Source organism: Euleptes europaea, chromosome 19, assembly GCF_029931775.1.
Source record: "Euleptes europaea isolate rEulEur1 chromosome 19, rEulEur1.hap1, whole genome shotgun sequence".
Taxonomy (NCBI): domain Eukaryota; kingdom Metazoa; phylum Chordata; class Lepidosauria; order Squamata; family Sphaerodactylidae; genus Euleptes; species Euleptes europaea.
The window spans coordinates 10596631-10611601 of record NC_079330.1 but is presented as its reverse complement, the minus strand read 5'-3'; the positions used below and the strand labels follow the sequence as shown (position 1 = coordinate 10611601).

Below are 14971 nucleotides of genomic sequence, written 5' to 3'. Positions count from 1 at the left end.
GGCCTGCGTTCAAATCCCTGTGGTGCCAGGAAACTCTACTGGATGACTGCAGGCCAGTCACACTCTCTCCTACCTTGCAGGGTTGTTGTGGGGATAAAACGGAGGAGGGAAAACCAGTCACCCTGTTGGACGCCTGCCCCTCTCTGGGGGCTAGTTGTGAATTTCCTGCACTGTGCAGGGTGTGGACTAGATGACCCTGGTGGTCCCTTCCAACTTTGTGATTCTATGATTCTATGAACACGTTATTGAACAACCTTCCCAAAAAGCAGTGAGATCCCCACTTCTTCGGGGGCCCCGACCCCGTAATACCGCTCACTACCTGCTGAGTTGTGCATCTGGAGGCCAAGGAAGACTAGACTGTCTACCTCCTTCAGTCCTCTGTGCAAGGAAAGGATGTAATGAAATATGCCACTAGGGTTGGCCATTTGAACGTTGTTGTTTTTAAAGAGGTTTAAATCTTTAAAATAATCTCTAAATAAAATATCTGTTAACGTTAAGCAAAAAAAAAAAAAAAAGGACATGTCCAAATAATATTCAGCAAATGGGCAGTAGGGGAGGGAAGGCTGCATGGTATAGCTCGATCTCGTCAGATCTCAGAAGCTAAGCAGGGCCAGCCCTGGTTAGCATTTGGATGGGAGACAGCCAAGGAAGTCCAGGGTTGCTACACAGAGGCGGGCAACGGCGAACCTCCTCTGTTTGCCTTTTGCCTTGAAAACCCCATAAGGGTTCGCCATAAGTCGGCTGTGACTTGACAGCACTTTACACACACACACAAATGGACAGTAGAGCCAGCGTGGTGTAGTGGTTAAGAGCGGCGGACTCTAATCTGGAGAACCGGGTTCGGTTCTCTGCTCCTCCACAGGAAGTCTGCTGGGTGACCTTGGGCTGCTCACAGTTCTCTCAGCCCATGCGGAGGCGGGCAATGGGAAACCACCTTTGAAAGAAAACACTAGAGGGTCGCTGTAGGACAGTGGTGACTTGACGGCACTTTGTGTTGGTGTGTAAAGTGCCGTCAAGTCGCAGCCGACTTATGGCGACCCCTTTTAGGGTTTTCATGGCAAGAGACTATCAGAGGTGGTTTCCCAGTATCTTCCTCTGCACAGCAACCCTGGTATTCCTTGGTGGTCTCCCATCCAAATACTAACCAGGGCTGACCCTGCTTAGCTTCTGAGATCTGACGAGATCAGGCTAGCCTGGGCCATCCATGTCAGGGCGACGGCACTTTACACACACACAAATGGACAAGTGTTTGACCAGTCGATAGAGCATTCTACTTTTCACCAGAAGAGTTGAATGTGAAAGTTTTGGGGGACCACATCGAAGTGCACACGGACGAGCACCGTTACATCTCTCTGAGTTACCCATCCTCTGCACGAACACTTCTACTATCATAGGCAGTTTAATCTCTCTAGAACAACGGACTGCTGGCAGAAACGCATGCACTTCTACCCAAACCATTCTACCCAAACTCACAGATCTCGTTTATCCAACCATTTCTCCCCTGAAGAGGTGAGCGGGCACAGCAAACTACATTCCAAACCAAACCAACCCTTCTGGAATTCTGCAACAGATCACGGAAATACAAGCCACACTTTTTAGTTAGCCAGATGTTGAATGAGATTTGGACAAGGGCTGAATTCCACAAGTTTGGGGGGGGGGGGGAAGGGGGAAGGGTTTCAGCCAAAAGGACAAAATAAAAGAATCTCCACACGGACGGTCTGAAATACCTCACATAAAATGGGGTCCTTGTACGCGCTGCTTTGTAAAATCAAATCCTCAAGAAAAGGAAGGAACAGAGACATTACAACCAGAGCTAAGCGACCGCACATGAAATCTTCAGCGCCTGCTCGATTTGGCTGCAATACCTAGCGCTCGACAAGCAAAATACGAGGGGTTGAGAGCCTCACCTTATCTTTCAGGGAGAAGGTGCCCGGGGTGCCGGCAAAGAGGAACCGGTTTTTGACTTTCAGCTTGCCAAGATTGGCCACGATCAGGTGGTTGGACTTGGAGCTTTCAGGGATCAGGAGGACAGGGGCCCCCGCTTCGATGTCCAGCAGCACTCGGGAGGCCCGCTGGGCTTGGTCTCTTACCTAAGGGCAAGCGGAAGTCGTCTCAAGAGTACCGCACGATGACACAAACTCACTCGGGGTTCCTTTGATGAGGCTAAGTAATAATGGGCACAAACCAAGCTTGTCGCTTGGCTCCCGCGCTTCCCGCCTCCTCCCCTCATGGAATTAAAAGTCGAGAACTAACTCAGATTACCCGGGACACACAAGCTTCTCCTATGTATGAAGAAGAGTTGGTTTTTATATGCTGCTTTTCTCTACCTTTAAGGGTTCTCAAAGCGGCTTACAATTGTCTTCCCTTCCCCTCCCTGTAACAGACGCCTTTTGAGACAGGTGGGGCTGAGAGAGTTCGGAAAAAACTGTGATTGGCCCAAGGTCACCCAGCAGACTTTGTGTGGAGGAGTGGGGAATCAAACCCAGTTCTCCAGGTTAGAGGCCGCCGCTCTTAGCCACTATGACACGCTGGCTCTCCTTCCTTGAGAGAGGTTTGCCATTGGGTCATAACGTGGCGAATGTTCCATCTTCTGAAACACTGGGAATACGCCATTTCCCTGGAACTGCTAAACCCACTCATAGTCAACAGCCAGAATAGAGTAGTAGTTGGGCAGCCTGACTAGGATCTGGGAGGACCTGGTTCAAATCCCCACTTTGCCCTGGAAGCTTGCTGGGTGATCTGGGCCAGTCCCACACAGCCCAACCTACCTCACAAGGTTGTTGTGCCGATACAAATGAAGGAGAGGAGAGTGATGTGAGCCGCTTTGGGAAGAAAGGCGGGGTATACATGAAGTCAATAAATAAAATAAATCCACAGGTTTGAGATGGGTAACAACCAATGAATGTATGTCTTGCAACTGTTTATTTGTTTCTGCAATGTAATGACCTCTGATGGCTAGAAGAATCTACCCCTGCTTTCAGGAGCGAGTGATACTCGTGCTGCAAAGGAAACCCGCAGGGAGCATACCGTCTGCCCTTCGATCGCGGCTCTCTGGCGCCCCAATACGTCCTGGAGCTGAGTGAAATGCTGGATGAAAGACACCACCTCCGCTTGGAAGCGCTGGGTGTGGACGTACTGCACCGAGGCCATCCGCAGGCTCACACGCATGTCATCGTCTCTCTGCAGCAGGGGATCGGGCTGGCTGTACCTGGCAAGGGAGGAGAAGTTCGGGGAGCTCCATGGGGTATCGTTCAAACCCACTGTGGACAGCTGGTCACTCCAGACGAGCCCGGTATCAGGGGTCTGCCAGGACACCGATGCCGTGGACTCATCTACCTATTCTGCCCAGTGGAAAAGGCTAGAGGGGGCTTCCTTCTGGCCAGACACAGAGCTGGGAGAAGGAGCACCTGCGGCAGGGGGAAGGGAGGGAGGGTGTGTGCCACACGCGCATGTGCGTGCACTGGAGCTAGGCACTGATGGCCCCAGGGGAGGCTGCCACAACAACGCCATGTGCTTGCTCACCCGCCCCCTGGCCTCGTGCGCAGCTGCTGTAGGCTCGGGTGACAATAAAGGACGGGTGGCTTCATGCTGGGCGTTGGCACGCATACCAGCTGGGCTGCGGGTGGGCAGCTGCACCCGTGCCACAGCAGAAACCCTCTTCTCCATGCCCACGCTTGCGCCCCCACTCCTTGCACCAGGGGCACTTGCCCCCCCCCTCCCCGAGATCCAGCCCTGCTTCTGGCCTCTGCCACACAAATGCCTATGAGGGGATCATGGGACCGCCCCATGCGGCACAGGAGCTGTGGTAAGAAGGGGAATTGGGCAAGACTGAGCAAAAGAAGTTCAACACTTTGCGTTGGAACAGAACACATTTCAAATCACAGAAAAGCAGGGCTGGAAAACTAGAGCTTAAAAACTAGAGTCCTGACATCTAGCCCTTACCCCCAAGAACCCTCCTTGAGGCACCCTTGTGTGAGATCCCACAGGAAGGGACCAGAGCACATGAATTTTAGGAAGGACTGATGACTGTGACTTTACTACAGCATATATTTCTCCTTGAGTATCAACAGACCCTTATAAATATCATACAAATGGTTAAGAAAAAGATCCTTGGGAAGCGCGGGAGTCCTTCCAATGTTACAGGCGGCCACTGTAAACCCAGAGAAAGAACCTTCTGGTGCTTTGGAATCCTTAAACGGACCCTGCAGAATCCCTTCAAAAACAAGAAAAACCTCCAGCACTTACTTGTGGATCTGAAAGATGAGCGCCTCTTCGCCGCTGGTAGTGAAGCGTTCTCGGTAAAGTTCCCCGTGCGAGGTGAGGTCGCTTAGAGATAAGCTCCCGATGCTCCCCTGAAGGGCCAGGTCACCTTCTGCGTGAACAGAATACCATTCTGAGATAACTGGACAGAATATTGCTTATAGAATCATAGAGCCGGAAGGGTGACCTTGGCCCAGTCCAAGCCCCTGTTTAATGCAGGATCAGCCTCGAGGATCCCTGACAAGTGTTTGTCCAGCCTCTGCTTAAAGACTGCCAGTGAGGGGGCGCTCACCACCTGCTCCCAAACACACTTAAAGTTAATTCAGGACCGGGGAGGCTGCATCTTTGTGCGAGATGAGAATTTGGAGACCTCCTCCTCCAGCAAAACCAATCTGAATGTTGAGCGGCTCAAATCCTCCATCTGGTTTTCAGTTTGGCAGCACCGGAGGTTACGGGATTCACACAAACCACACCGGTCTAATGTCGGTTTTATTTAAGCCAGTTTTCAAAAGGAAATACTTCAGGCAGTAAGCATTTAAAAGAATCACTAGGATCCAAGTTAAAAAATAAAACAGGAGATAGCACCTACCTGAAACCTACTTAAACATGCTGCTTAAAAGGCTTCTGTGGCAAATGGAAACTAGTTCAAAGGCAAGAACTGATTTGGGAGGATAAAGGAGAAGAAGACTTGGTTTTTTATGTGCCAACTTTCTCTACCACTTAAGGAAGATTCACACCTTCCCTTCCCCTCCCCACAACAGACACTCTGTGAGGTAGGTGGGGCTGAGAGAGCTCTAAGAGAACTGTGACTAGGCCAAGGTCACCCAGCTAGCTTAATGTGGCGGAGTGGGGAAACTAATCCAGTTCAGCAGATTAGCCTCCGCTGCTCATGTGGAGGAGTGGGGGAATCAAACCTGGTTCTCCAGATCAAACGCCACCGCTCCAATGAGCCATAGCAGTAGCTAAAGCCTCCCCTCTCCTTAGAAAGAAGATAACACACTCACCAATCATTTCCACGTGGGTGGCAAGCTTGGAGATGCTCGCCTTAGCAAGCTCAGTGGTCGCCTTATTCAGAACCAAGGACAGGGAATGGACCTGGTTAAGCAGAAAAGATGAGATTGGCCCCATGCACAAAATGGCCTGACTTCACAGGGCTACTAATGTATTACTCTTGCTCTTCAATCCAATCCATAGAATCATAGAAACATAGAGTTGGAAGGAGCCTCCAGGGTCATCTAGTCCAACCCCCTGCACAATGCAGGAAATTTACAACTACTTCCCCCCCACACCCCCAGTGACCCCCCCCCTACTCCATGCCCAGAAGATTGGGGGGGGGGGAGAAAACCCTATAGGATTCCTGGTCAATCTGGCCTGGAGGAAAACTGCTTCCTGAACCAAGATTAGCTTCAACTGCTGCTCAGAATCAAACCACTGCCTGGTTCTAAACCACGAAGGCAACCACAGTTTTAAAAAACTCACGGTCCCATCAAAAACATGACTACTCAAAAGTTGCATGCTGTGAATAAAATGATTTTCCATGACAACAGTCGTCAATATTAAAGGTATCTCTCATACCTTCAGGTCCACTTTGGTGTTCACAGAGTCTTGAAATTCCAAATCGGACAAGACGTTCACTTCTGACTTCGCCGCCTGCTGGACGTCTCCCGGCTGCAGCTTCATGCTGTGGTTCTCGGCGGTGGATCCGATCCCAAAAAAATCCAGAATCACCACCCAGGTCTGCAAAGTTATCAAGACGTCTAAACAGTTGAAGTCAACGTCAATGCTGCGGTTGATTTTGCCGTAACAAGACACGAACGCCGGGTGCTTTTTGTCCACCAACAACATATTGATGTGAACCAAGGAATCGTCGAAGTCGCTCTTTCCGCAAGGGGCGCTCGGCTTGTTTCCCGTTGGGGAAGGAGGGGGAGTTAAGGGGCAGCCCGAATCCACGTTGTCCTTGCGTTTCTTGTGGGACACGCAACTAGGCCTTTGGTACAACTGAAAGACGTTGGGGGCTTCCTCCATGTGTGAAGGGAGGGAACGGGGCATTTCCGGATACTCCACATTAGAAACGGAGGGGCAAGACTGGGAAAGGTACTCTTTGTGAGCTAAGCTGGACGGTTTGGGAGCTCCACGGGACACCATGAGGTTCTTGTACAAAGAATCTGGGTTCTTCTCCAGAAGATCCTCCATCAGCAGAGACCGCAAGGCAATCTGGATGGACAAGGTCTGAGGGTGATCTTTAGTGAACTCAACATCAAAATCCTGAAATTTTAAGCTCACCAGACCCTGGGCTCCGAGCGTGAGGTCGCCGCTTAGCTGGACCTGCAGCTCAGAAATATGGAAGTTGGCCTGGATCTGGGTGAAAGACTGTGACACCTCCTTGGCAGGAGTAAATTTGCTGGAAGCAGCAGAAAAGCTGGAATGGCTGAAAAGTCCATTTTCCTTCGTGGAGAAGTCGGAGCTCGTGCTTCGGAGCGAGGCAGAAGGGGAACCGGAAGAGGGATCAGTGGTAGATGGGAAGGCAGACGAGGGCTTTGTCAGATCTTCGCTGCAAACTAAGTTGTCGAGAGTTTGCAAAACTTGTTCATATACATGTTTTGCCAATACCACCTGCATTCAAGAGCGGGGGGGGGGGAGAGAGAGAATGTCCAACATTTTCTCGGTTTTTGATACATTCCATTAACCCAAACAAGAGCATCTCATGGTTCGGGGGGGGGGGGAACCCTGACTCGTATTCATTTGTTGATTTGGGGGAGAAAATATTCACCCCTCTACCAGAAAACTGTCTGAGGCAGCTTACAATATAAAAGTAATAAAAACAAAACATTGAGAGATGATAATTAAAAGCCAGCATTAAAACACCCAGCTGAGTATAAAAATATAAACCATAAAAATCACACTACTAGCAGCATAAAATAAATGTCCAAATTATAAATTAATCAGATGCAAGTCGGCTCTGACTCATGAAAGCAACGTGTTAGTCTTTAAAGTGCCACCACGCTTCTTCTGTTTAGCTTCGTTTTCATTTAAACATTTGCCACCTAAAATGAAGCTCTATCTACTGGAGGGGAAAGGGGGAGTGTTAGAAATTTAATCGACCTGCAAAGGGTTAACAAACTTCCCCTCGATTCTCATAATGTTTGAAGTCTCGACATCCTCGGCTGTACAGAAGGTCAGCTCCGCATCCCTCTCGACAGGAATCTTCTCCATTCTGAACTGGATCGTAGCATCATTCAAAATATGAAAAGCTGTAATTAAGGAGGCACAAAGGTGATGTTACTGGATATTACTTGGTATCCAATGAAGGGAGTTTTGATTCTCAAAAGTTTATACCCTGAAAATGTTGTTGGTCTCTAAGATGCAACTGGACTCGAATCTATCTATTGAAAGGGCACAGCGTCTGTAGCATTTGTCTGTAAACTAGGAACCGTTCTTAATGCTAGTTTTTTAAACAGATATTATTATCCTTTATTATTATTTACATTGTAAGCCACCGTGAGTTCCTATAGGGTAGAAAGGTGGCTAACCAATGTTTTAAATCAATAAAATCAACCAAAATAAAATAGGATGATAGGACAGTAAGCCTTCTCTTGCAAGCATGTTCAAGCATGTTCGCCAACACAATCAAAATGGAGACGAGCAAAGCGGGAGAGCTTGTGCCACTTAAAAGGTGAAGGTAGTCCCCTGTGCAAGCACCGGGTCATTCCTGACCCATGGGATGACATCACATTACGACGTTTACTAGGCAGATTACGTTTACGGGGTGGTTTGCCATTGCCTCCCCCAGTTGTCTACCCCTAGCAAGCTGGGTACTCCTTTTACCGATCTCGGAAGGATGAAAGGCTGAGTCAGCTGTGCAACTTACCATGACCTTTATGCAACGACTCAAAGAAATCATGCCGAGTGAAATGAGAATCTTCCTGGCTGCTGATGCTGGCAGGCCCCGGAGGGTGCACTGCACGTGGCATCTCAGAAGCAGTTTCTTTCTTGCCTGCCAAGTGACTGCTGTTTAAGGAATACATCTTGATATCTCTGATCTCCACCTGAAGCCTGTCGCTCATTGACTTGTCTTCTCCCACCACAAAATTCTGGATGGATATTTGCCCGAGGTGCCCCACCAGCAACTCGGGGCTGCCAAGCTTACGGGGTATGGATACAACTGGGGACTCGATGTTGATGTTTAAAACCAGCTTGATGGTTTCACTTTTGAGGCGCGGCTGCAGGAGCTCCTCCCCTTCGCTACTTTCAAAGTAAAAGGAGTCCTTCGGTCGAGGGGTCATATCAAACAGAGAAACCATTTCGGAGTACTCGGCGGTTTTAGTGGCCAGGACGGTCGTCACCTTGGTTGCCGCGCTCTTCAGCATGCTGCAGAAGTTCTCCTCGAGCTCGTCCATGGATAAGGTGATCTCTTTCAGAAACTTCGCCGAGTGGTTGTAATGCAAAGACGCCATCCGGAGGTGAAGCGAACATTCCTCTTCCGACCGTTCGACAAATGTGAAGCTCAAAGCGTCCGGAAGGCTGTTGGCATCATCTAACTGAAGGAACGCTGGCTTGAAGTCACCCATGTCAGAAATGAAATTTTCATACCTTACAGTGTTCCCGATGCTTACAACATACTGGTTTTTAATGTTATCCTGGGTCAAATCCATAAGGTGCAAACAACCCAGAGACCCATTGACATCCACCCTGCTACCCATGGAGACGTTCACTTTGGTGCCCCCGATGCTCGCTGTTGCAATCTTCCTGCCGAGTTTTTCTCCATTTACCATTGTAATAGTCCGAAGGAGCAGAATGTTTAATGAGTGGATATCCACCGCTACTTCTGTACATTGGGCGTGGGTCGACTGGAAGGATTCTTGGTCACTGAGGCTTCTTTCCAAGTGGGCCATTAACGGCTGAGGGCTAGAGTCCTCCTCCTTTGGGAAAGATTTCTGGAGGAAGCCAATCAGCTCAACTATGGTCTCTGGGTTAAGAATGATATCCAAGTTGTTCATCTGCACAGATATCACTTGCAGAGTACTATCCAAGTTCATAGACGGACATTCTGCACTCACAAACTGGTACTCCAATTTAATTAAGGATTCATCATGTGGAGGAAATGTGCCGGGTAAGTCGCTTAGTGCTGCAGGCTGTGCTACCATCGAGCCGTTTCTCTCTGTTGGCTGGGCCTCGCAAGGTCCTCCGATAGGGGACTGCGCCCTGCTATCCCGTAGGCTTCCCGTCGGGGCGTCGAACCGGAGATTCTTGTGAGAAGCCACAAGGAGGTCAAAGTCGGAGCCATACGTCTGCATGGTGTCGACCAAGAGCAATCCGTGAACAGTGAGCGAGACTTCTGTATCGTAAGGCCTCTTCACAAAATGGGCATTCGTGCCGAAAACCTTGAGGACTGAGATGTAACGGCCGTTGCTCTCCACACCCAGCTGCATGCAGTTCACCTTGAACTCCGCCAAAAGCAGCTGAGACTCGACAAGGACTTCCTTCGTATGCTGCTCCACTGTGATGACGCTCTGGGTTAAACTCATGACTGAACTATGCAAGCTTCCGCGCTGGTCTGGATCTGTGAAAATCGTCTCTTTCCCTAAGTGAAAAGAACTGGAGGTTTCGTTTTCAGATGTGCTCAGCCTTCCTAAACAGTTATTCAGGGCTATTATTTTATCCTCGTTGATGTGTATTTTCAAATCCGGTAAATTCCCGGACAACACTGCTCCAGGGTACTTGGGATCCGAAGTATATATCAACCTCCGCTCCAGCTGCAAGTGAACGTTGAATTTCTCCACCACGTGCGTCGGGCCGACATCACTGTCCTGAGCGTGCTTCCAGTTGTCTTTCACTCTCCCAACCATGATCTGAAGATCCATGAACGACAAGCTGTAGGTCTCGTACATTTTTTTACTCATCAGGTGGGCATGCAGCTGCTCTTCGCTGATTTCGACCCCGGCGAACTCAGGAGTTTTGCTACTGCTGGCTTCTGGAGGCGGGGTGCTGGGAGGAGTGGCGAGAGGCGTCATGTATTCATCATCGCTCAGTTCGCTTAGATCCAGTGACGGCCCCTCTGGACTCTTCTTTTTATGCTCCTCTAGAAATTGAGAAGATGGGAGAGAAAAAGACCGATCAGAGTGAATATTCGTTTGCATGTGTCTAACTTCAACATGAGAACATAAGAAAGGCCATGCTGGATCAGACCAAGGTCCATCAAGTCCAGCAGTCTGTTCACACAGTGGTCAATCAGGTGCCTCTAGGAAGCCCACAAACAAGACAACTGCAGTAGCATTATCCTGCCTGTGTTCCACAGCACCTACAATAGTAGGCATGCTCCTCAGATCCTGGAGAGAATAGGTATGCATCATGACTAGTATTCATTTTGACTAGTAGCCATGGATAGCCCTCTCCTCCATGAACATGTCCACTCCCCTCTTCAAGCCTTCCAAGTTAGCAGCCATCACCACATCCTGGGGCACGGAGTTCCACAATTTAACTGAGCGTTGTGTGAAGAAACACTTCCTTTCCTCTGTTTTGAATCTCTCACCCTCCAGCTTCAGCAGATGACCCTGCGTTCTAGTATTGAGAGAGGGAGAAAAGCTTCTCCCCGTCCACTCTTCCCATATCATGCATAATTTTAAAAATTCAGCTACCTTGTGGATCAGGAATGGAAAAAAGGAGCAGATATTACAGCTTACCCTTCCTCCTGCTTTCAACAGTAAAGGCAACCATTGAACCGAACATTAAACTGAAACACTAATAAAGCTATTAAAAAGGGAAATTAGAATTATCTGAATCTTTGCCCCACCCTTTCCCTCCAACTAGCAACAAATAAGCATATTGTTAATATTTGCTCAGACCATACCTCGAGAATTGGTAAGTAACATTCTTCCCAAGTCAATCACCACTAAAACCGGATCCGCAAATTTAAAGTCATCGGGGAAGATTACTTGAGGGGCAGATATATCAAGGCACACAGTCCAACGTTTACTGTCTTCCTGAAATGGGAGGAAAAGGACAGTTTGAGGGGTTTTTGAACTCTTAAAACATTTTTCTATTTATAAACATCATAAATGCCTGTTTTTCAGACATCGTGTTGAAACCTGGAATTTTACCACCAGTGGAAATTAAATCAGGTTCAGTTGTGCATTAAATATTTTACGTGTAACAAAGTCTTTTATGCATGGCTGTTTCCCTCGCCGTTACCCCTTCGAAGACGCTGGGTCTTTGTACTGATTGTGCATGCTGTTTCCAACCGTCAGGGGTCGCCTTGCTCTCCCCTGCATTTTCCCGCGTTTTGCCCATGTTTTCAGACACCTGTTTTATCTCGAATGTGAAAACGTGGGCAAAATGTGAATTAGCAGATGCTTCAATCGTTCTGCAACCACTTTGTATTATTGAAAATTAGTGTTCAATGAAGTTAAGCATATTTATTGTTTTTATTTGTGCTGATTGTTTTTTATTTGGGTTTAGCTTGTGCAGTGTTGGCTAATCTATGACCGTAATGAATGAACGATGATAAATACCTTCTGCTGTTTTCTATTGTTTTCTATTTGTGTTTAGCTAGTGCTCTTATGTTGGTGCTGCCTAATGTATGATCATAATAAATGAACGATGATGAATAGCTTTTGTTCTTTTCAAGCCAATGTAGGCCTGTTGGTTCTGGTCCTTTTTCTAATTCACGGGCTGGCCTTACGTTAAGTTCCCTTGCAATTCCGCTGGGTGCAGAAACAAAGCAATGATTCGGCTCAATTGTGTTTCTATTGTTTTTATTTGTCTCTGTCTTGTGGGCTTCTGTTGGTGTTGGCTGATCTACGTTCATATAAATGAATAATGATGAATAGTTTGTTCTTTCTATGCCAATGCAGGCCCCGTTGGTTATTCTCCCGTTTTTCTCATTTATGGGCTGGCTTTACATGAAGTTCCTCTGCACCTCCCCGTTAGGCTCCCCATTAGCAACCATTAGGCTCATTTTCAGCTCACTTACGATGAAGTCTCCCACCAGCAAACGGTCAATGGTTTGTCTGATTTCCGCCTTGGTTTGCATTTTGAGCTTGTTATATTGCCTCCTAGCAGCTTCGGCCACCCTGAGCTCGAGCTCCGACTGATATCCAAAACCTGCACCAAGAGACACAGAAAGAGGACGCATTATTTTGTCTATACATTTATAGACCAGACAACAACAATAAGAAGAAGAGTTGGTTTTTATATGCCGACCTTCTCTGCCACTTAAGGAAGAACCAAAGTGGCTTACAATCACCTTTCCCCCTCCCCACAACAGACACCCTGTGAGGTAGGTGGGGCTGAGAGAGCTCTACGAGAGCTGTGACTAGCCCAAAGTCACCCAGCTGGCTTCGTGTGTAGGAGTGGGGAAACAAATCCAGTCCACCAGATTAGCCTCCTCTGCTCATGTGGAGGAATGGCGAATCAAACCCGGTTCTCCAGATCAGTCCACCTGAGTCAATACTATAACCATCAATGATGTTATTTTGTGGAGGATTTTTGTGGATTTTTAAATGCACATTTTTATACAGTGCCTAACTGCTTAGGCACTTCATATAGGTTGATTACCCCTGGTGGCAAAAAAACCAACACAGATATAAAACAAAAAAAGGTTAACCTGAGGTATGAACTCTTCCCTTGTAGAAGAAATCGGCCACTTTCTTAATGGCCTGCGGATTGTAAATAATGTTCAGAGGCCTGGTGCTGACTTCCAGGCGCCTCTCGAAACTGCTGCGGGCCGGGTTCCTCTCGTACAGCATCTCGAACACTGGGACGACAGGGTCGGCAGCTGAACCAAAGCACAACGCAAGAGCCACAGTCAGAAAAAGTCACAAAGCTCCATACAAAAAACAAAAACTGGAGCGCCATAAAAAGGAGCCTGCTTTTCAATACACATGAAGAATCAGCGAAAAAAAGAGCTCTTGTTCAAGGAGGTGAGGAGTAAAATGATTGATCCTTTGCTCGGGAGAATCTGACAAAACCAGAGTGGACCACCTGTTAGCAGGCAACAATCCCCACATCTCGAGATATGTTGCTAGATGTGTGTGTGTGTGTGTGTGTGTGTGTGTGTGTGTGTGTGTGTGTGTGTGTGTAAAGTGCCGTCAAGTCGCAGCCGACTTATGGCGACCCCTTTTTGGGGTTTTCATGGCAAGAGACTAACAGAGGTGGTTTGCCAGTGCCTTCCTCTGCACAGCAACCCTGGTATTCCTTGGTGGTCTCCCATCCAAATACTAACCAGGGCTGACCCTGCTTAGCTTCTGAGATCTGACGAGATCAGGCTAGCCTGGGCCATCCAGGTCAGGGTATGCTAGATACTGCATGTTAACATGTAGGGCTTGGAAATCACAGCAGTAATTTTTAACTTATCTATTTTACTAATGGTCATATTTTATTCTAATAGTGTCATCTGGTTTGTCCATAAATCTGCCTTATTTTTGTTGGTAAGTCTTATGGTATGCATCGCTGTATTTTTATAATGCTGGTCAAATGACCGTATGAAAGGAAATGAATGAATGCGCTCTTGTTAAAAAGTCTATCTAATTCATCTGAAAAATTATCCTTTTTCAAGACAACGCTGACTTCACGCTACCTTGCTTGGTTTGCTGTCTCATGGCGCATACCATGAAGAAGAAGAGTTGGTTTTTATATACTGATTTTCTTTACCACTTAAGGCAGAATCAAACCGGCTTACAGTCATCTTCCCTTCCCCTCCCCACAAGAAGACGAAGAGTTGGTTTTTATATGATGACTTTCTCTACCATTTAAGGGAGAATCAAGCCGGCTTACAATCATCTTCCCTTCCCCTCCCCACAACAGACACCATGTGAGACAGGTGGGGCTGAGAGAGCTCTAAGAGAACTGTGACTAGCCCAAGGTTACCCAGCTGGCTTCATATGGAGGAGTGGGGAAACCAACCCGGTTCACCAGATTAGCGTCCGCCGCCCAAGTGGAGGAGTGGGGATTCGAGCCCAGTTCTCCAGCTCAGAGTCCACCGCTCCAGACCACCGCTCTTAACCACTACACCACGCTGGCTTTTGCTAAGCGAAGCAGGGCCTAATTTACTGTCTTGCATTCTTGAGACCAATGCTTCGCCACTACTTAAAACAAGAGTTCCCAATGTGGTGCCGGTGGGCGCCACGGTGCCCTCCGACACCTTTTCTGGCACCCACCAAGTGTTTTTAGGGTGGGGCCAGGTAGGGCTTCTGCCCAGTGTGGGACGCAAGGGGAAGAAGGTGAGACAGCTTGCATGCTAGAAGGCACCCTGGCTTGTTTGTGACTCCTGGATACAGAATTCAGGTACAGGTGTGTCCTGACATTAAGTCGAGATTTGTTGCAAAAAATGGAAGCATTACCAGTGCTTTGATTACTCGTATCTGAAGACGACGCTTGGAGACCAATGGAAGAGACGCAGCCAACTTCTTTTTGCTATTGAGAACAAAGAAAAGATCATCGTATGTTCCCGAAGTAAGTCTCATTCACATTTCGAGGCAGAAGGTCTCCTACGTTTTCTCATCAGCGCAACAGTTTCTCCCCAGAATTGTGACTTACTGGTACAGCTGATAGCAATATATTCCTCCAGCGCAATTAAAAATAAAGAAAAACATGAAAAGGACAGTGTGGTGGCTAGTGTTGGATTAGGATCTGGGAGACACAGGTTCAAATCCCTACTTTGCCACAGAGGTTTGCTGGTGACCTTGGGCTAGTCGCACACTCTCAGCCTAACCTG

General features: G+C 48.0%; 1 protein-coding gene across 1 annotated transcript in view; it reads right to left on the bottom strand.

Moving 5' to 3' along the window:
* The window catches only part of VPS13D (vacuolar protein sorting 13 homolog D), a 117486-nt gene that overhangs the window by 85899 nt on the left and 16616 nt on the right, over window positions 1–14971 (bottom strand). The window contains exons 14-25 of the mRNA XM_056864951.1: window positions 14598–14670; window positions 12863–13033; window positions 12230–12360; window positions 11108–11240; window positions 8129–10339; window positions 7363–7511; window positions 5836–6873; window positions 5265–5355; window positions 4246–4372; window positions 3028–3208; window positions 1908–2090; window positions 1416–1424 (exon numbers count right to left, since the gene is read on the bottom strand). Of these exons, the coding sequence (XP_056720929.1) occupies window positions 1416–1424; window positions 1908–2090; window positions 3028–3208; window positions 4246–4372; window positions 5265–5355; window positions 5836–6873; window positions 7363–7511; window positions 8129–10339; window positions 11108–11240; window positions 12230–12360; window positions 12863–13033; window positions 14598–14670 (4497 nt within the window). The remainder of the gene's footprint in view (window positions 1–1415; window positions 1425–1907; window positions 2091–3027; window positions 3209–4245; window positions 4373–5264; window positions 5356–5835; window positions 6874–7362; window positions 7512–8128; window positions 10340–11107; window positions 11241–12229; window positions 12361–12862; window positions 13034–14597; window positions 14671–14971) is intronic.